The 21,831-nt window shown below is 36.8% G+C and overlaps 1 protein-coding gene across 1 annotated transcript; it reads left to right on the top strand.

The window, feature by feature from the left end:
* The first annotated feature begins 4,029 nt into the window (after positions 1-4,029).
* Positions 4,030-21,438, top strand: LOC118825394. Its single transcript, XM_036595981.1, has 14 exons — positions 4,030-4,130; positions 4,556-5,145; positions 6,282-6,377; positions 6,483-6,716; positions 6,806-6,956; positions 8,385-8,411; positions 8,886-8,972; positions 12,044-12,625; positions 15,680-16,248; positions 18,487-18,582; positions 18,699-18,932; positions 19,029-19,167; positions 19,307-19,342; positions 20,582-21,438. The coding sequence occupies exons 2-14, from the start codon at positions 4,558-4,560 to the stop codon at positions 21,127-21,129; spliced, it is 3,387 nt and encodes a 1,128-aa protein (XP_036451874.1). The 5' UTR covers positions 4,030-4,130; positions 4,556-4,557; the 3' UTR covers positions 21,130-21,438.
* Positions 21,439-21,831: the final 393 nt, after the last annotated feature.

The following is a 21,831-nucleotide window of genomic DNA, read 5'->3' as shown; positions in this document are numbered from 1 at the left end:
TTTTTAATCCTAAATAGTCTTCCATTCTTTTCCATTAATTTGCTTATTTCATACAATTTGATCACTGTATTAAAAAATGTAAGAGTATTTTGTTCACATTCTTTATGTGAAATCTGTGCAATATTTCACAGTTTTATTTCATTAATGTAACTTGCTCTTGCAGCTATGGTGTCATATGAGAATACATGTGCAATGTGTCAAATTGACTGGACTAGAATGAGAATCACTTATAGATTCAAACTAACATCTAACAATCTTTTGAGTTCCATTCTCAAATGCCATATCTAAAACATCTTCATTTTAAGATGTTTTTCAGTTTGCACTCAGAACTAATATTTCACATCATATTAATGACATTTAAACATGAGTAAGGATCGTATGTATATCTGTCTATTACTCTTGATTTTTTTGTGAAGCTATTTTAAACCCATAGTGTGGCTTCAAATATTGCATGCAGAAATATCATAGGCTTGACAGTTATTTGGGAATATTATATACATTTTGAGAAAATAATTCTGACTAAAAGTTTACATGTTGTAACAAAAATATTAACCTGTTGTTGTTATATGTTTACTGATTGGAAGAATATTAGTGTTCTTATAGTATAGTATTACGTTAACATAATATGTTAATATTTCAGCTACATGGAGTCATTATGTAAGGAGTTAAACATTAGTATTAAAAATGACCAAGAACTGAACAAAAGACAAAAAAACTGTTTAGTACACAGTTTTGAAATTTTGCTTTAAAGCTTTTTCCTTTTTTTTGATGAAATGTCATGTTCTGAAGCATCAATAGTTTTATTTGCTGGTGATTACATGTTTTATTTTAAATGAATTATGCTTTCATGAATTCCAAAAAAAATAATAATAAAAAGTATAAAAATGTCTACAAATTTCTGTATGTGTTTATATGATTATTTATATTTAATGTTCGCCTCATGGTTTTTGTTTGTGTATTTCCATCAGCCAAAGACATATATTTCCAGGTGAAGCCGTGGTTACAAAAAATGATCAGACAGTGGAGCTGGACTTAATACGGGCATGAATATTGCACAAGATAAAAGCACTTAAGTTCACAAGTTCAGAAAATAAACTCACTTAAGGATTTTTTATTGGTTTAGCGTGGTGGTCTTGCCTGGGCTAGTGCTGGTTGACTAGGCTCATTTGCTTAAAGTTCATCCAACAAGAGAGACAGCAGGGTGTGCTGTATTGTCCCATAGAAATGCTCTGTTGTCTTTCACTCCAGCCTAGCATGTTAAAATCAATGTGAAAAATATCCCCTGGTATTTGGGGGGTCCCATATTGGCTGGCTACATTGGCTGGCTGTTAACTCACTCACCATAGTGGCACTGATGCTCGCTTCAATGTCAATAAAACATTTGGTTTAACAGTTCTTCTTCTGGGAATGCTAATTTCTAGTTTGGTAATGCGCTATTCCACACATTAACTGAGATCTTACACATCTTCTCTTTTGTTGGGTGAACTAATTTGGTACAGCGCTACCCTGAGGCAGACAGGGTAGTCAGTTTTTACAGGGACCTCCCAGAATTTTTATTTTGAGATATTCAGAGGTCCAAGAGGTTAATTAGGAAGTCCTGGGCCCCCTAGTGCCCCTTGTACCACATGTAAGTGAGTCCTGGTCCCCCCAGTGCATTTCACGCCTTGATTATGCCTTGATGTCCAAATGAAAAAAACATAAGGCTTGTTTGACAGTGCTGTGCTGACTGAGCACAATCTGGCTCAATTTCACTTCCCAAGGACCCTCAGGTAGAATTATCAAGGTAGCATGTTTTCTTTTCTGTTACACTTAAATGTAAAATTTGTGACTGATTTTAATTCAGTTGTGTACTACCTTTGCTGCATTTATTTATGAAAATATTTAAGTTCAGAAAAAGTACATACGTATCTACTTATGCTTTTTGAGGCTCCTCCCAGAGTTGTTGATTGACGGCTCCGATACATTTAATTCCTACAATAACATTGTGAAAATCATGACCAGAGACCGAGGTAAGTAAGATCAAGGTGGGAGTGTATGATTAGACCAGAGAATGTGCAGTGAGGAGAGCTGCCACTCCATAATGTCTTCCAGGTTTGTCAAGGGCTAGAGGACACTCCTGAGCAAGTCCAAAATAAATGGGCTCTTACAGAGCTTTTGTACAAAATCATAGTTTGTAAATGTAAATAACCCCTTAAAAGGCCAGAGCCCACTGGCAAGCCCACAGCTTTATTACACACTTCTCTATCCTCAGCCAGTTTGCATTGTGGTCCCTGTAGTTACTGAAAGCCTTACTGTGTAATAAGCCTGGGATTTTTGGGAGTTAGTATTTTTTAATCCAAAAAAATTGCACTAATTGTTTGAGCACAGAAGAGCATGAAACACTGCAACACATTTTTGCTTATTGCAACATGTTTTTGATATATGAGGGGAAGTGACCAGGCTCCCCTTACACTGGCTCTAATTAGACTCTACACCAGTTAGTTTACAATGACATACACTGTTATAATGTCACAGTAGTGAGGCAGCTGTAGTTTTCAGAGCCAGTCACTGCAGCTGGCCATTACCCGGCTGTGCAAGCTGAGAGACAGAGCTTAATTCTGACAACAACCATGTCGACATACACTGGTGAATGCAACACATAGCCTATTAGGATGTGCAGACTGTGTGATTATTATTTTCACATGTGAAATTTAATTGTATAGTTTTCAGAGAAATGATATGTGAACAGGGTGAGAGCTGGTGGCTTGCGTGGGGCGTTGTGGGTAAGGTTCCTCCCTTAACTGCACCCAGCTACTCTCACTGACCACCAAGGCCAGTTCATCTCAAACAAGCTCTTAGTATTTAGCATGGCATCACAATGTACATCACATATATGGTAAATATTTCAGAACCACCAACTTAAAATCTTTGAACATCTCTGGGAATCCCTGGGTGTTACAGTAGTTGTAATTTTAGCACACTAGTGATTTTTTCATTATTTTTATTATACTCTGTGCTTGTGTATATGCATATAAAGACAGTGAACTTGAACTGAATCTGTAAAAAACAGCAGTCCCCCAGAGTGCAAAATAATATCTAATCCTAAAATCACATGCAATGTGAATATTAATGAAAATGGAAAATATGTCGATTGAAACAGAGAACAGGTTTAATAGCCTGTCAAAAGAGATTTGCGAGGAAGATTGTATTCTGCAATCAAATCTATTTATCTATTTGAAATTGTTCTAGATCCATCAGGAAAAACTTTCACACAGCTCATGTCGGTAGGTTATAAAGGTCCAGGATCCTGTGTCTGTGTACTTAGTGGGCACACATGGGTACAGTGTTTGACTAAACTTTGTATATGCATGGTACAACAAATCAAACTGTCAAGCTCCGCAAGAAAACCCCCTAACAGGAATAATTAAAGGATCAACAGAGAACTAGAGTTGACTTCTTAGGTTGAAGCCACATGTACTAGCAGAGCCTTGGAATATTGCACCTACATCATTTAGTGTTTTGAATAAATATAAATGTAATATATGTGTGTATATATGTATATATATATATATATATATATATATATATATATATATATATATAATATATGCCCAGCCCCCCCATGACCCAGAAGGATAAGCATGTGTATGTATATATATATATATATATATATATATATATATATATATATATATATATATATATATATATGTATGTGTGTGTGTGTGTACATATATGCACAGTCACACTAACAGACGTGTAAAAAACTGGTGTAATAATGTTGATAGTACAGAAGAAAATAGAACAAAATAAGAGCATATTTGACTTATCTACAAATACCTATCTGCGTCTAACAAATGAATGCAATCCCTTGTTGTAATTAATGAAATAAAAGTTGAAAGAGTTGATGTAAATATGTATTTTAAATATTTTAAATATGTACACGTTGTAGTAACCTGACTATTCATACATCCTAAATCTCTCTCTCTTTCACTCACAACAACCCACTAATAGGAAGAGGAGGAAGACACATAGGACAGTAGGGGGAGCTATTGAGCTATTATACAGAAACGAAAGTGAAACTTACTTCTATTACGAGCTCTGGGCTGCTAATGTTTTGAACAAGTTCTGGAACAAGTGTGAACGCTCAGGTAAGTGATGATAAGCAGAGAGAGCTGCTGTTGTTTCTGTTCATGAGTGGTATTTAATCCAGGTAGGTGTGTTAAGAGTTTACGTAACTGCAAATCACGTAACGTGGGTATGAAAGAGTGAGTGGCGATCCGTAAGAGGGAAGCTTTATATAAATATAGACACGTTTACAAGAATTTGTAACGTTGTGTATGGCAACAATTTCCTATTTCATATCACATTCTGCCAATGAAACCCTCAACAATGACATGGATATAAAAGTAAGTGAGCACAAATGTAACCCAGAAAACCACTGTCTAAAAGTACTGTTCTGCTTTTGTTATCCATGCTTATCCTTGCAGACATTTTAGCCATGCGTTTTACTCTTCAACTGTGTGCGTTAGAGCTCCTTAGTGTTTGAGTCAAACCTCCAATCTTTTCTCCTCAGGCATGGCTTGTTCCAGTGGCGTTGTGTCTGAAGAGCAGTTGCTGTGTTGTATCTGTCTGGATGTGTTTACTGATCCAGTCTCTACTCCATGTGGACACAACTTCTGCAAAAAATGCCTTGGAGGATATTGGGACAGCAGCGACCACTGGCACTGTCCACTGTGTAACAAGAGTTTTGAGAACAGGCCAGATCTCTCGGTCAACACTTTCATCTCTGAAACAGCTGCTCAGTTTAGAAAATCAGCTGAGCTCAATGCCAGCAGCTCTGCAGAGGACAGTCCCTCCAAACTAACCAAAGTCCTGTGTGATGCTTGTACTGGTGTCAAAAAGAAGGCTGTGAAGTCTTGTCTTAATTGTGGAGCATCATACTGTGGGACTCATCTAGAGCCACATAAGAACATTCAGATTCTCCAGAAACACACACTTACTGACCCAGTGGAGAACCTGCAGGACTACATATGCAAGAAGCATGAGAGACCCCTGGAGCTGTTCTGCAGAGATGACCAGACATGTGTGTGTCTTTTCTGCACTGAAGGAGAGCACAAGACTCACAACACTGTCCCTATAGAAGAGGCGAGTGGTGAATTGGAGGTAATGATTAAAATGATGTCTTGATGTATTTTCAAAATACTGTGTTCATACTTTTTCAACCTTCAAAAGCAAACAGGCTAATAAGCACTTATAATACTCACAGTTAGGCTTTATGTATTTACCATAAGATTCCCTTAAAATTGGAAAATACAAAGTAAAAATTGATAACATGCGTGTCCTGCAAGCTCTAAAAGTCAGTGTTTAAGGTAGAGCTGTAAAGTATTAAACTCAGTGTGGGAAAGTGAATGTGGGAAAGTGAGATGCTAACATGACACTGCAAACCACATAGAGCTTGGTAATCAACATCACATCACAATGCATGATGGGATAATTTTTACACACTACAAATCCTCACATACACCGTGAGAGCTTACAGAGATTGATGTAAAAGGGAGCGCATCTTAACCAACTTTAAGCTACTATATAATGATAAAATTAGCCTTATTGACAGCATGGATTCACCCATAGACTTTTTTCCTAGCTGATATGTTAAAGTACCTGTACAGTTTACTAATGCTTATTCCACTTTAATACTTTAAGGAGTATTTACTGAGTACTGGCATATTTAACCAGAGACAATTCATACGATCTATGATTTAACTTAGTTACTGTCATATTTCACTCAGTTATTGCCATATTCCACTTAGTTATTATTGCTATATTTCTCTTGGTCATTGGTGGATTTCACTTATTATTTGGCATAGTTATCTCAGCCACTGGCACTGCCTAGCCTTTTAACAAACACTGCTTGCCTAGCAAAAATATGTACTTTTCTATATTAAACCCCATGTTATAAACAGGTTATAAACAGTGTAAATCACTGTCTATTCAGTTAATTTTATTGTTAGTTTATCATTTGATTGATCAACTGATGTAAATATTTTGACTGTGCAGCTTCTCAGTGGTCACTAGCTTTTCCAAAACATTTTCTCAAAAAGTGCGTAGTTCGTTTTATTGGCTAATCTGAGGAGTAAAAATTATGTACTCACATAAAAAATGTGATTCAATATGTTAAAGTTCTTTGGCCATCTTAGCTACTTTTAAGTAAAAGGAAAGTCATCTTCAATTCTGCATATTCAATTTGGTCAAGTAATAAGGTTTCTTGTAAATGGTCATAAAATCATTGCTGTCCACAGGCTCAGAGGAAGAAAATCCAGACACAAGTGCAGAAAATGATTCAGGACAGATTGGACAAGACGGAAGAGATCAAACATTCACTGGAGCTCAGCAAAGTGAGAGTTGAAACATTTCGCAAACATTGCTTTTTGATGTTCATGATTTTGCTAACAGAGCTGTTGCTAGAGGTGATAACAGCATGACCTCATTTCTCCCATTAGAAAAGCACAGATGATAAAACTGCAAGTGGTGTTGAACTCTTCACTGCTCTGATGCGCTCCATTGAGAGAAGCCAGGCTGAGCTGCTTGAGGTGATGGAGGAGAAGCAGAAAGCAGCAGAGAGGCAGGCTGAAGACCTCATTAAAGAGCTGGAACAGGAAATCACTGAACTACAGAAGAAAGATACGGAGCTGGACCAACTCTCAAATGTAAAAGATCATCTCCAAAAACTTCAGGTCAGTGTCTCTCTGTGTGTTCAATGACAATAACATCACACAACACTGCCCATGCTGAGGGATTTCTCCTCTCTCCTGCTGGACTGTAGATTTACCCATCACTGTGCAGACCTCCACACACCAAGAACTGGACTCACATCAGGCTCAACACTCATTCCAGTGAGGAGATACTGGGGAGATCACTTTCACAGCTTCAGACAACCTTCAATGATGAAATGGATAAAGAAATACAGAAATTAAGTAAGTGAGCACCAAATGTAGCTCAAAAAACACTGTCCAACTGTGCTGTTTTTATATCCTCGTGTATCCCCTTAGGTTCAATAGTTTTGTCCTGAAGTAGGTTTCATTTAAAACAACAGTAATATGGGGGATAAAATGAACCTGCTTTAAGATGCACTCCACAGTTTCATGACCATGCTTGCATGATAGCTAGCTATTAACTCTATTAGCCCTATAATGGTGACTTGCTTATTTTGTGGGTTTTATGTAAACATTCCCAAAATGTCAGGTGTAACATGTCACATACATATACATGCTGTATATATAGTGGTGCCTTCATTCTTTTTGTGTATATGAATGAATCATATTTTACACTACTTTAAAACTGGTTGTATGGCAAAACATAAAAAATGCAAAGGTATGTAGTTAAACAGTTCTTTTCCTATTCCCATAACAATGTCATCTGCCAATTTTGTCAGTAATCAAACAGACATTTCAGCCCAAAGACCGTTTTAGGACCATCAAGTAACTTTTTCCAGTGTTATGGATTGCAATATCTTGATTATACCTATATTATTTTAATCACCTTCTTTGTGGCTGTAATATATCACTGTTTTGAAGCAGGTAATCAGCTCAAAGTGGGAGCTAGCAAGGCTAAAGTACAGCCTTCACACGGCGGGGTTATTAACACAACGTTACAGACAAGCCTCCTAAAGTTAACAATAAAAGAAATCCAAATACTCCTATATAAAATCATCATCATCATCATCATCATTAACCGCTTAGTCCAGATATGGTCGCGGTCCTATGTAAATTCAAAAGTATTTTGGGAACTTTTTATTCACAGATTTATCAGAGAATTACTACAGACATCAGTTTTATTGTGCTGTTATTTGTTTTTCTATGTTATGTTATATAAATTTTCCAGCCTTTTGAGTAATTATATTACATGTTGATGCAGATATTTTGTGTATTTAACTTAATGTCTCAAACAGAGAATTGTTTTATATAATTTTATTTGCATTAATCCATCAGACTTTTCTGAGGAATAAGAACTTGCCCCCAAGTCTGTTATAGCTAACCCACTGCCCATGAGGTACATTGTAACATTTGCACTCCCATCATGTTTGACTGAATCATTCATAAACAGGAGGCGCTGAAAACAATCCATTTTCATTTGTAGCAGAAATATGTGGGCTGCTCATCATTTATTATGAAAAATATTATTAATCTGAGATCTCAATTACAGACCAGATTGTGTTAAGTAGTGTACAGTTCTACACTACTGAATTAATCAATGGACATATTCATATAATAAAACCAGAAAATATGAATTACTTCAGTAACAAATTAACATATTCAATTCACCATCACTAGCAAAAGCATACTTATATGGTATACATATTTATTAAAAATGGCATTGCTGATCATGTTATTCTGTGTTTTTAGAGCTGAGGCGTCAACAGAAGGAAGCAGGTACAGTGATCCATCTAACGTTAATTTACCAGAGTTGTTGGAGTATTTTTGGCAGTTTGATAGCTTGATTAACCCATTAATGTACATATCTACAATTTTAAATTTCTTCTGGTCCATATTTTCTCTGAGCTTGCCTTAGCACACATCTGAAGAAAATGTTCAAATAATCAACCATATGGCTAAAAAGTGTTTTACCGCTTATCATATAATCTTTTTGTCACATGGGACAACTGATTTTAACAGAAAATCCAAATTATGTAAAGAAGAGTGGTTGTTAAATGTAACTTAGAACATTCAAAAGAGTGCTGTTAGATGTTTATCCAAGAAATAACTACACAATATGTTATCTTTTTAGAACAATCAGAACAAGTTGTGTGGATAATTCCTTTAATTTATCATATTAAATATAGTTGTAGGGCATGAATGGGTTAACTGTTTTTGACAGTTCCTTTTTGTTTGTTTTTCTTATTACAGACTGGAGAGGGGTGCTTCTAATAATGCTTCCATTAGTTTTCCTTCTTGTATTACAATCATACAACTTGTGGCTCCTGTTCTATGCAGGTATACTATTATTTAATTTCTTTTAACAGTGATACACTCAAATGTACAAATTTTATTCATTTCAGTCGACCAAAAATCTAAATTTACTCATTTAACTTGTTAGTTCATTGTTCATACTGAGCATGATTAATTATAGCACACCACTTATTATTTTTCCATCAAACTTTAAAGACTGTTGTCTGAGTTTAGCTATGTTTCAAAGTATTCTCAAGCCTGTGATGTGATGATATCAATGACAGAAGGTTTTTAGTGCAGGGCTGTCCCAGTGGTCAAAGGTCATGGGCGTTCAATTGTGGTTTTCAGCCTTGTCTATTACACACAGAGATTTCTCTGGATCCCAGGAATCTGTTGACAATATTATGCACTGTTGGGGGTGAAATACCTTAAAATCGTTGAATTCACTTGCTAAAGAACTTTATTTTCAAACCGTTGGATTTTCCGATGCATTTTTGGCTCATAAAGGACTAAGTCTTTCCTAGACGACCCTTTAAATCTTTAAAATCCCAGGCTTATTACATACTAAGTCTTATTATTCGGTAACTACAGGTACTTCAGTGCAAACTGGTTGAGCTATTCTTAGGTTATAGAAGTGGGTAATAAAACTATGGGCCTGCTGGTGGGCACTGGCCATGCTTCACCTTTTTAGGATGTTTTTCCAACATTTCATAATGTTCCTAACCTTAAATTGCGCCTGTCACAATGTTTTAGCAAGCATCAGTTTTAGAACATATGAACATATGTTTAGAAAAAACAGTGACGTTTATAAGATAAAGCTTACATATCTTGTCTTTGTACTGTTTTCATTTTTATTTTCATTTTACTTACTGTCTCAATTTTTTTTGAAATTGGGTTTGTACTACAGCTTACTATTCTATAACCCCTTTGGGTATACTCACCAAAGCTCACCTGTTTAAACATTAATATCCAGTAAACATTTTGGTTTTCAACATGAGTCGTCTCAAACGGATTTAAAATTTAATCATTTTTATTAACAGGCTATGTCACGTTAGCCATGTTTACTACTTACATAAGATAAAGAAATCATGAGTAAACACAAAATGCAGCTTTTGAATGATCATTCCATTTATTGAAGGAATACACTGTGAAGGAATTTTCGCCCACTCTTATTTGCAGAAATTTTTTGAACTCGGCTACGTTTGAGGGGGGCGGCACGGTGGCGCAGTGTGTAGCACTGTCACCTCACAGACAGAAGGGCCTGGCTTTGATTCCCAGCCGGTGTGTGTGTGTTGTGTGTGTACACATTGGAGGGTTTTCAAGCATGAACTGATCATTTAAGGTCCTGCTACAGCATCTCAATGGGATTCAAGTCAGGACTTTGACTTGGCCACTCCCAAACCTTAATTTTGTTTCTTTGAGCCATTCTAAGGTGAACTTACTTGTGTGCTTGGAATCATTGTCCTGCTGCATGACACAACTGCGCTTGAACTTGTGGTCATGAATTGACGGGCGGACATTCTCCTTCAGAATTTTTTGATAGAGAGCAGAATTTGTGGTTCCAATAATTATGACAAGTCATCCAGGTTGTGCAGCCCCAGACCATAACACTACCACCACCATGTTTGACTGTTGGTATAATATTCTTTTTCTGGAATGTGGTGTTGGCTGTATGCCATATGTAACAGGACCCATGTCTTCCAAAAAGTTCCACCTTTGACTCGTCTGTCCACAGAATATTAGCCCAAAAGTCTCAGGTATCATCTAGATATTTTTTGGCAAATGCAAGGCAAGCCTATGTGTTCTTTTTGGTCAGCAGTGATTTGCGCCTTGCAGCTCTCCCATAGATGCCAATTTTGCCCAATGTCTTTCTTGTTGTGGAATCGTGTACATTAACCTTAACTGAGGCAAATAAGGCCTGCAGCACCTTAGATGTTCATGTGGGGTTTTTTTTGTGACCTCCTGGAAGAGTTGTTGATGCGCTGTTGGCAAAATCTTGGTAGGCCAGCCACTCCTGGGAAGGTCCACCACTGTTCCACGTTTTCTCCATTTGTGGATAATGGCTCTTACTGTGGTTCGCTGGGGTCCCAGAGCCTTAGCAATGGTTTTGTAACCCTTTCCAGTCTGATAAATTTCAATGACTTTGTTTTGCGTCTGTATTTGAGTCTCTTTAGAATGAGATATCATGTGCTCCTTTTTGAGACCTAGCCTAACCTAGCTTTTTGAGACCTAGCCTGCTTCACATTGCCAGACAAGTTCTGTTTAAGTGGTGTTTAGATTGAACAGGTCTAGCAGTAATCATACCTGGGTATGGTGCGAGAAATTGAGCCCAAAAATTAGTTGAATTTGGTTAAATGGTTGATTTCACATAGGACCAGGTAGGGGTGAACAGCATTTTTCCCTCAGTAAATGGAATCATCATTTTAAAACATCATTTTGTGTTTACTTGGGTTATCTTTGTCTAATATTTAAAGTAGTTTGGTGATCTGAAACATTCCAGTGTGACAAATATGCCAAAATAGAAGAAATTGGAACAGGGCAGTATTTTTTCACAAAACTGCATGGAATCCATATTTCTTAACTAGAAAATATGGTGCTAATTATTTTTAGATATTGCCCAGGCCTAAAGTGCAGTAACTGCTGTAATGTAATGTTCATGGTGTGATTAATGAACACTCCTACACTGTTGTGAAAAATAGTGTGATCATTTACTATGTAACTGTTTGCTTGCAGTTTCAAGCATTTGCTTCCAGAAACTAGCTAGATAGATTTGCTATCTTTGCCTGTATCTTTACATGTTGTTCTACATAATGTATTAAAACTGAGGGTCCTCAGTCAGCTTTGGGTTCATGTTAGAGCACATACGAGCTGTTCAGTAGAAATACAAGAGAGTTCAGGGAGAAACTGGTGCCAGTAAATGACTGTAATTGTACACTACATTGTTCCAGTGTTATTTCCCATCAAAATATCTTTTTTTATTTTGAATTAAGCTACGGGAGGAAAATATCTTAAAATTTTAATTTCACAATGACTTCACACAAAGGTCATTACAGATTATAATTCTGCATGAAAACACAATTAGTAATACATGTCTTCTTTGTGTTTGACATTTTCAGTGGATGTGACTCTGGATCCTGATACAGCAAACAACTACCTCATCGTGTCTGCTGATGGAAAACAAGTGAGATATTCAGGCACTTGGCTAAATGTCCCATACAAGCTTGAAAGATTTAGAAGTGATCCCTATGTCTTAGCAAGAGAGGGTTTCTCCTCAGGAAGATTTTACTATGAGGTGCAGGTCAGTGGGAAGACTGACTGGGATGTAGGAGTGTCCAGAGAGTCCATTGAGAGGTGGTGGCAGGTTTATCCTGATGCTAAAGATGGTACGTGGTCTGTGCTCCTAAGGAATGGCAATAAGTATTATGCTTGTGCTGGTTCTTGTGTGATCCTTTCTCTGAAACAGAAGCCCCAGAAGGTGGGGGTGTTTGTGGATTATGAGGAGGGTCTGGTCTCCTTTTATGATGTGGAGGTCTCAGGCCGCAGGTCTCCTATCTACTCTTTCACTGGTCAGTCTTTCACTAAGACACTTTATCCATTCTTTTGCACAGGTTTGGCTTCTGGATCTAAAAACTCAGCTCCACTCATCATCTCTCATGTATATAAAGGCCTGGCTACACTGAGGCAGTTTTTCAACAATTAACAATAAATTTTTATTTTAATAAAAAAGTAAAATCTTTCCATTGCAAATATTTTTCAGTGTTTCCCCTAGAATTTTTTTCAACAGCAGTGTCAGGCCAACACTCCAATTCCTAATTGAAAGAATTGTTAAGCTTGAGCTAACAATTGAGTCAGAAGGGAAAACCACATGCTAATATGTAGTGTGCAAGCACTGCTGTGAGTTTGCCTGTAAAGCCCAAAATAGTCATTTGAAAGTCAGAGGTGTCGGGTTGGATTTTTGTTGGAGTTTTTAGACCATGTCATACAGCTTATTAATGTTACACAAATGGATTAAAAAAAGGTAAAAAATGTTTAGTTCTCAAATGCAGAATCAACATTATACTGATGAAGATATGATGACAATTGTAGATAATTTACTTATGTGCTCAAAAGACACGTCCTTCACCGATTTTGACTGAGTTCTCTTTGATTACTTTTTCAATGCGCTCACAATAATCAGATTGATCCACTTGGGGAAGGGGACTGAAGCACAACCGACATTACAAATGTTCTTCTGCACATTGCATGCAGTCACACATTTCCCCACAGAGGTCTCCAAATCCCCAAATCTTACATAGTGTCACTTCAGATGTCATCAATAGCAGGTAAAACTGAGAAAATGTTTTTGAAACAGGGAGTAAACATATCGTGAATACAAATCATTTTGGGGTCAAAAAAATACATGGCAAAAGGAGGAGGGCTGAAGATACCCTGAAAATGCATTTCCACATTAAATATGCTGTTCTCTTTCTGTATGTAGTAGCACAGTTATAGTTATCAGATGTTGTTTTTTCTGTATTTACTGCATATTTACTGGATAATCCAAGAGTAAAATCTAAAAGTTGGAAGACTTAGGAATTTGGAAAATATTTCACCTAACTGTATCCTAGAACACTGTTTTGTTATTCTTATGATGATAATCAAATATGTGCTTCTTTTATTGACTATCCTGAACAATTGCATGTTTTCATTTTCTGACTTTTCTAACTATATACATGGTTTTAATTATTTATATGGGTTTTTAATTCTATTTCATCCATGTTATTAATAAGACAGTTTTGTTTTTCTTTCTGATTTCTTTTATGGAACACACCCATGTCCAGTAAAACATGTGGTAGCCGTCAGTGACTGACTCATTAAAGAGCTTAACTGAAATCTCTCTGTGTCTTCTCTTCCTCTACTCTCTAATCAGAATCATTCCACAAGTCCCACTGCAGTAATAAAACCCTTTTGTAGACTTCATAACCAACCAGTTCCTCTAATGTCGTGTTTGATCAGTTCAAGCTATAATAATGTTAGTATTTAAAAATAACAATACTACTAATAATAATACCCATAAATACAAACAATACTACTACTATTGCTACTGCTACTGCTACCACAACTAATAATAATAATACACAATTTAGATAGGAGACCTTTTACATTGTTCTGCATTTTTAGGCCATTTTTTGTCCTCCCGCCTTCCCTTTCTTTATGCAATTATACAACCAGATCAAAAAGCAAACATTTGGGGCAGCACCTTTGTCCATGTGGGATTAGAGCCCATGTGTCTTCTCTGAGTAGCACTCTTTATTATGCTGATTTATGTATTCTTTGAGAGAAAAAGTGTAAGTACAAGGATACAAAGCAAAATCCTAATCTATCACTCACCTGACAGCTCCTATTGCAATAAGGGCTGGAACATCAAATAAAAGATTCATATGCCTGGATATTTCATATTCAGACAACCTGTGACAGTAAAGAGGTCAGTATTGTGTATGAGCTGAAACAAGAACATAGAGGAAACAAATTCTTATCTGTTACAGTAATTGAAATGAGTTATCAATTGAATATTAAAAAATAGCAAATATCAAACTTAGAAGGTGCCATGAAAGTCTACATAGTTCCTTTGTTAGTGCCACTGTTTGTTCATGATCTACATATGATCCTATTTATGTATTATACCTGGATTATTCCTGTCACTGAAGGGGAAGTAATGACATGACATTTTAAAGGGAATGAATGGAGTGATTATCATAACCAGGAAACAGTTTCTGCATAATGCTGAGATCCGTCTCACCAGTCACATTAACTGCTCTCTCCCGCTGTCTCTTTATTCTGAGAGAGTGAGTGAAACGAGTCCACACTGACACACAGGTGAGTGGAAAGCTGAAAAAGAAACAGATATAGCAGAAAGGGGTCCTTTTTTATTTAAAAGATGGAAATTGTTGAATGTTGGTGCATTTAAAGCTCATATTCAGAGTGTTGCAGTACTCTTAGTCCCAAAGGCATCAGATAATGGTCTCAGTCTCAGCATCATTTTGAGGTAACTGGTTAGTTTTGTTCTGTTGTTATTAAATATCAACAATACTTGGAAAATTCTTCGGTTCCAAAATTCTGATATCCCCTGAGGGCAGATCAGAATGTTATTATTACTGTTGTTTTTATTTCATAATAAAAACAGATGTTGTTTGGTTTATGCTGACTTTAGGTGGTGAATATGTTTTAGGGAAGAAGTGCCAGAGAATGACCTCACCATCATTTGCTTCCAAAAGTTACAATGCAAAGTTGGACTAAGACTATAATATAATAATAATAATGAATAATATTTTTAGGATATATGTTATATATTGTTGCATTTACCAACATATGAAATAAATATATATGTATATATAAAGAAATATATATCATGTATAATAAATGATAATGAATGCACAATGAACTACAAATGAATTTCCTTTTTTCTGCTTTCTTCTTTTTATTTGTATATTCTGAAAATATTTAATTTGGTCTCAACTCAACTACTATCACTCCACTACATTTCAACTCTGATGTAAAGGTATAGACTTACATATTACACTGTAAAATGAATACCTTGAAACATTGTTCACTTTGTTGAAATGTCTTCCCCATTTCATCTCAAGGAATGATGAGGGGTTAATAAATGTCTTAAATTTGTTTGTTGGTGTCAAACATACTTAATCTTAAACACTGAGTGGATTTATATTGTCATGGAAATTCCATTTAAATTTTTTGTAATCATTTTTCATTAGATTTGTCCAGTTGCCCAGTCATGGCTTCAGTCAGTGATTTCCTGTCTGAGGATCAGTTCCTGTGTTCTATCTGTCTGGATATATTAACTGATCCAGTCTCCACTCCATGTGGACACAACTTCTGCAAGACCTGCCTCACAGAACACTGGAGAAACAGTCAACACTGGCATTGTCCGTTCTGTAATGAGAAATTTGTAGACCCTAAATTCAAGCTGAACACAACACTGAGAGAAGCTGTGGATCACTTCAAAAGGAGTGGCCTGGATAACCCTGAGGTTCTTTGTGATGTTTGCATTGGAGTCAAGCTGAAGGCCCTTAAATCCTGCCTGATGTGTTTGACGTCTTACTGTAAGACCCACCTTTACCCTCATGAGCGAGTCCCAGCCTTAAAGAAACACAAGCTAATAAACCCAGTGAAGAACCTGGGGGACTACATATGCCAGAAGCATGAGAGACCCCTGGAAATGTTATGTAGAGTTGATCAGAAGTATGTGTGTGATTTCTGTACTAACACAGACCACAAGACACACAACACTGTTCCGATAGAGGAAGAGAGCAGGAAGACAAAGGTAAATGTTAAAACTTCTCAGAACCTGACTTGCACAACAAGGATGCTCAATGTATTTTCCTAACCATTGTCAACCATTGTTGCCTGTTTATCAGATACCAGTGAGCATATCTTCTACCTACACTCATAAACTCATTGACCATTTTCATCATGTACACCTACCATAATGCACTATATATGTAAAGTTTATACACTCTGGCTCATCCAGTGCTTCTTCTGAAACTAAGGCTATTAATAGGGAGTTTGTCCCCTTTTGTTGCAGTAACAGCCTCTACTCCTCTGGGATGGCTTTACACTAGATGTTGGAAACATTGTTTTGAGGATTTGATTGCATTCAGCCACAAGAGCATTAGTGAGGTCAGGTACTGATGTTGGGTGATTAGTTATCATAAACACTACTGCAACTCATCCCAAAGGTATTGGATAGAGCTCCATCACTCCAAAGAATGCAGTTCCACTGCTCCACAGTCCATGCTGGGCAGCTTTATACTCCTCTAGTCGATGCTTGGCATTGGGTATGGTGTCCTTAGGTTCTTCGTTCACATGTTGCTGCTCCTATTCTATTGGCAATGCTTTTTGTAGAGATTATACAAGCTGTGTGTGCTATTGAATGCCGGTGTCAGTAATGGGTGTGCCTTAATGTAGCTGAATTCACATAATAGAAGGAATGTCTACAAATATTTGGAAAAAGGACCACCATTGACCAAAGATTAGATGAATAGATTTCCAAAATGCATTTCTGTCTTAATCCACAACATGGTCTCTTTCTGTTTGGTAAGAACAAGATGTATCATTAGGAATGGTTAGTGCAGGGTCTAACATGCTCGCCCCACACCCAGCAGAACAAGGTTCAACCTACCACCCCCACCACCTTGTGTGGCCTGAAGCGATTGTCACCCCTAGTAGGTGTTTCTGATAAAATGCCCAATGTGTGTAGATACCTAATAAACTGGCTAGTATCGGTTCGTACATGTCAAAGAACAATGTCTACAATTGCAGGTGAAAGTTCAGATCCTACTGTTTAGTTATCTTTTGTAGCTTTCTCTTGCTTTGTCACAGTCAGTTATCTTTAGTTTCAAATCCTCAGACAGCCACTTACATGAGCCCATGGCTGTTGAGTGTAGACACTCTAAAAGATCACACAATTTATCATGCTCTGGAATAGCCTACGCCTGACATACATGTGTCAAATAAGTTCCCCCAAACAGAGTGGAATAATGATCCGACGTTACAAAAAGCAAAGTACACATTTTGTTTTCTAAGTGAAAAGAAGTTGGCACCACTTCTACATGGAACATATTTAAATATGACACAGTTCTGCTATTTTTAACTTTATTAGTTAGGTCTAAGCTTACAGTTATGTTCTTGAATTTTTTCCCCTTCTAGTTCAGCAATATTCATAGGTCATCTTACTGAGATCTACCCACACATTTTCAAAGTACTCAAGTGTGGGGATGGTGAAGGATATTCCAAAGCTTTTTTTAATTCCTTGAAGTAGTTGAAGGTTGATTTTTAATGGATAATTTGGATCACTGTCTTGTTGTAATATTTTATCTCTTTTAAGCTTCAGTTTCTTCACTATGGAACATTAGCTTGCAGGATGTGTTGATATTTAGTAGATTTCTTTTTTCCTCTATCCCACGACATTTCCTGTGTCACTTGTTGCCATAGCACCCCAAAGCATTATAGATCTACCATTTTACTTAACATGTAGATGATGGTCATCCAACAACACTGCACAGAAGGCCAGTACATCACTATTCTCATGCCAGACAAATTTTCCTGATGTTCCTTGGCAGTGATGTGGGGGTTTTGCTTTGCAGGCCTGACTGGTCGACTAGATTTTTCTAAGTCTTCCAGATTTGGCTTGATTTCAACATTTCTCCATAATTCTCCCAAACGGAGTGGAGTAATGATCTTACCTCACAGAAATAAATAAATAAATAAATAAAACAAAAAAGGTATAACTCTGGTGGATCAAATAAAACAATATTCAATCTTTGACTCATGCCACATTTTTCCAATATATGAAATTCTGCAAATAAAGTGTTACATTTATTTTTTTAGAAAAAAATAATGATAATGATAATTAATAATAATTAATAATGAGATAAATAAATGATAATAAGTTGTGTTAACTTCTGTTTACTTACAAAATCTACAAAACATGTCCTTTGACCAGGTGTGTACACACTGTTGCATACAACTGTATCTCTGCTCTTCCTTCTCTCATTTATAGACACAGCTGGGGCAGATGCAGGCCAAAGTGCAGTGGATGATCCATGAACGACTGAAGAAGCTTCAAAAGATTAAACACTCAGTAGAGCTCAGCAAAGTGAGTAAAGACTCCAATGTGAGACAGTATGCCAGCATGATGATATGCTCAATGATATTCAAATTGAATTTAGATCAAGTATAGAGAAACATTAAAGTGAAATGTTCTTCCATCAGAGAAACACAGAGAAAGAGAAAGCAGACAGTGTTGAACTCTTCACTGCTCTGATCTGCTCCATTGAGAGACGCCAGGCTGAGCTGCTTGAGGTGATGGAGGAGAAGCAGAAAGCAGCAGAGAGGCAGGCTGAAGACCTCATTAAAGAGCTGGAGCAGGAAATCACTGAGCTGAAGAGGAGAGACACTGAGGTGGAGCAGCTCTCCCACACTGAGGACCACCTCCACCTCCTACAGGTCAGTGTCCCTCTATCTGCTCAATGACAATGCAGCACATCACACAACAACACTGCCCATGCTGAGCGATTTCTCCTCTCTCCTGCTGGACTGTAGATTTACCCATCACTGTGCAGACCTCCACACACCAAGAACTGGACTGACATCAATGTTGAACCCCTTAGGAGCATAGAGACTGTGAGGAAAGCTCTGTCTGAACTTCAGAAGAGTCTGAATGAGAAGCTGTATGAAGCTGGTAAGAACATTTTAAAGAAAATCAACAGAACACAATATAGAAGTGAGTTTCTTTCACATCAGAGTACTAAGAGCAAGATTGCTTAACTGTTCACAATTAAACTACCCAGTGTTCTAATTCATATTTTTGATGTGTCTAGTTTTTAGAGAATTGAAGAGGTCTAATGAGTATGCAGGTACGTGTACATTTCTGTTATTTTCATATTCACGTTTACATTCATTTTATGCATGTAAATTAGGAATGTCTGTAAGAGCACCCTAGTCTGGAATTGTCCTGCCATTTTAGCGGGGTTTGATCTTTGTTTATATGCTGCAAACACAGTGGGAGTTTAAAGCAATTGTTGTGTTATTGTGGTTTTTAAAAATCTTAACAATCTCCAGAGAAATGTTAAGCAACAGAATATGGAAAACAATTGTGAATCTATACAAAGTGTAGTAATGATATGGATATGCCAGTTTTACCGCCTCTTTCATTTCCAGACATTATCGTAGATGTTGTGTGGCTTAAGTGTCTGTTCTTTCAATTAATTCAGAATTTTCATGTCACTCAAAGCCCATGTACAGTTCGCAAATGGTTATTCAACTCAGCCACTACAGATTGAACTCAGCTAACGTAGTAAGATATTTCACTAAGCCCCTGGCATAACTAGTATGTTTCACCCAGCCATTGGCATATTTGTGTCAGTTACTGGCATATTTAATTCAGTAATCAGCATATTTCTCTTAGTTATTGGCTTTTTAACTCTGCCACTGGCATATACCATGGTCGCCAAGCACTGCTAGCCTAGTTAATTAGCAAACTAATGACAATGTACTGTATCAATTTAAACACCACAAACATTCACAGTAAATTACATGTGGATTGAAGTTTACACCAGAAGGCCAGTCACCCAAGTCTTCAAGAAAAATAGACAAATTCTGATCAGACACCTCAGCTGACTATGCTAGCCTAGTCATATCGTAAACTACTTCACCTCAAACCATTGAGCTGGACAACAGTGAGTTTGTGAAGCGTTCATTGGCTGATACCAAACACGATCAATTTACTAAATTATGTTGAACATTTAATTCCATTACATCTATGTGATAAAATGAGCTTGTGTTTGATGTTTATCAACACTCTCCCTGTGATGCTTCCTATGTGAGGTTTAACTATAGCTGTATCCACATAGTTGAGTTCCTTTCCTCTCTGCTTTCCTTGATATTGCTTTGATATGGTAGTTATGTAGATCCACACGGTAGTGAGCTCATGGGTTACAGATCAGGCAAAGGCAGGGAAAGCAGGTACTCTGAATCAGCTTAGACCAACTAACCTGCAACAATGGCGGATGACCTATAAGACACATTTCCAAGCCGTATATATCAATCAGCCCAAATTTGGATCTTCCTATTGAAGTGTTCTTAATTTTTTTCAGTGAATGTGATGCTGGATCCTGATACAGCTCATCCCAATCTCATCCTGTCTGATGATGGAAAACAAGTGAGACACACATGCAGACAACAAAATCGACCTGATGACTCACAAAGATTTGATACATGCTTTAATGTCCTGGGAAAGGAGGGATTCTTTTCAGACAGATTTTACTATGAGGTGCAGGTCAGGGACAAAACTGATTGGGTTTTAGGAGTGTCCAGAGAGTCCGTTAACAGGAAGGGAATGATTACACTGAGCCCTGAGAATGGGTTCTGGACTGTGTCTTTGAGAAAAGGCAATAAATATGATGCTAATGATATTACTCTGGTTCCCCTCTACCTGAGAGAGAAGCTCCAGAAGGTGGGGGTGTTTGTGGATTATGAGGAGGGTCTGGTTTCTTTTTATAATGTGGAGTCCAGATCTCATATCTACTCTTTCACTGGTCAGTCCTTCACTGAGAAACTCTATCCATTTTTCAGCCCTGGTAATAATGATGGAGGTAAAAACTCAGCTCCACTGATCATTTCATTCGTGTCTAAGAAATCATAAAGCAGTTCAACCTTGAGGAGTTAAAATATGTTTGCAATGGAAAGATGTGAGAAAATTAAATTTTAAACTAGAAGCCAACCCTAAATTTTCGATGTAGGAAACATTTTTATCACATATTACTTATTGCCTTATAAGGAATTGTATAGACACTTAAAAGATAGAAGATTCAGCAACTCAGCTGCCAGAAAAAAATGCTACAATATAGAATTAATTTCCAGTTCAGAATTTTCTACTTATTTGTGAGACTGTCAGACACAGTAGAAGTACATAATCACAAATGTGTCTGTAAGTGTTTTCTCAGTGCTACATAAGTGTGTAATTTCATTATTATTATTATTATTGTTATTATTATTATTATTATTATTGTTGCTACTGCTAGGACTACTACTACTACTACTAATAATAATAATAATAATAATAATAATAATAATAATAAATCATTGGAACAAATAATGCTGCCCTTCATACAGGGACTTGAGCTCATATGCACACAAATGCTTAAAATACACTTGAAAAACATCTCACTGTCTGAAATATTATTTTATATGTATTCTGTCATTCATTTCTGAAACAACTTTTCTATTTTTGCTGCACACTATTTATAATCACTCAAAGTGCACAAGTCCTTCTTTTTAATCCTGTCTGAATAAATATTGTGACGGATCTAAAATACATTTTCATCCATCCGATGCTGCTGGAACA

Source organism: Colossoma macropomum, unplaced genomic scaffold (assembly GCF_904425465.1).
Source record: "Colossoma macropomum unplaced genomic scaffold, Colossoma_macropomum, whole genome shotgun sequence".
Lineage (NCBI taxonomy): Eukaryota > Metazoa > Chordata > Actinopteri > Characiformes > Serrasalmidae > Colossoma > Colossoma macropomum.
This window is presented reverse-complemented; position numbering and strand designations above follow the sequence as displayed.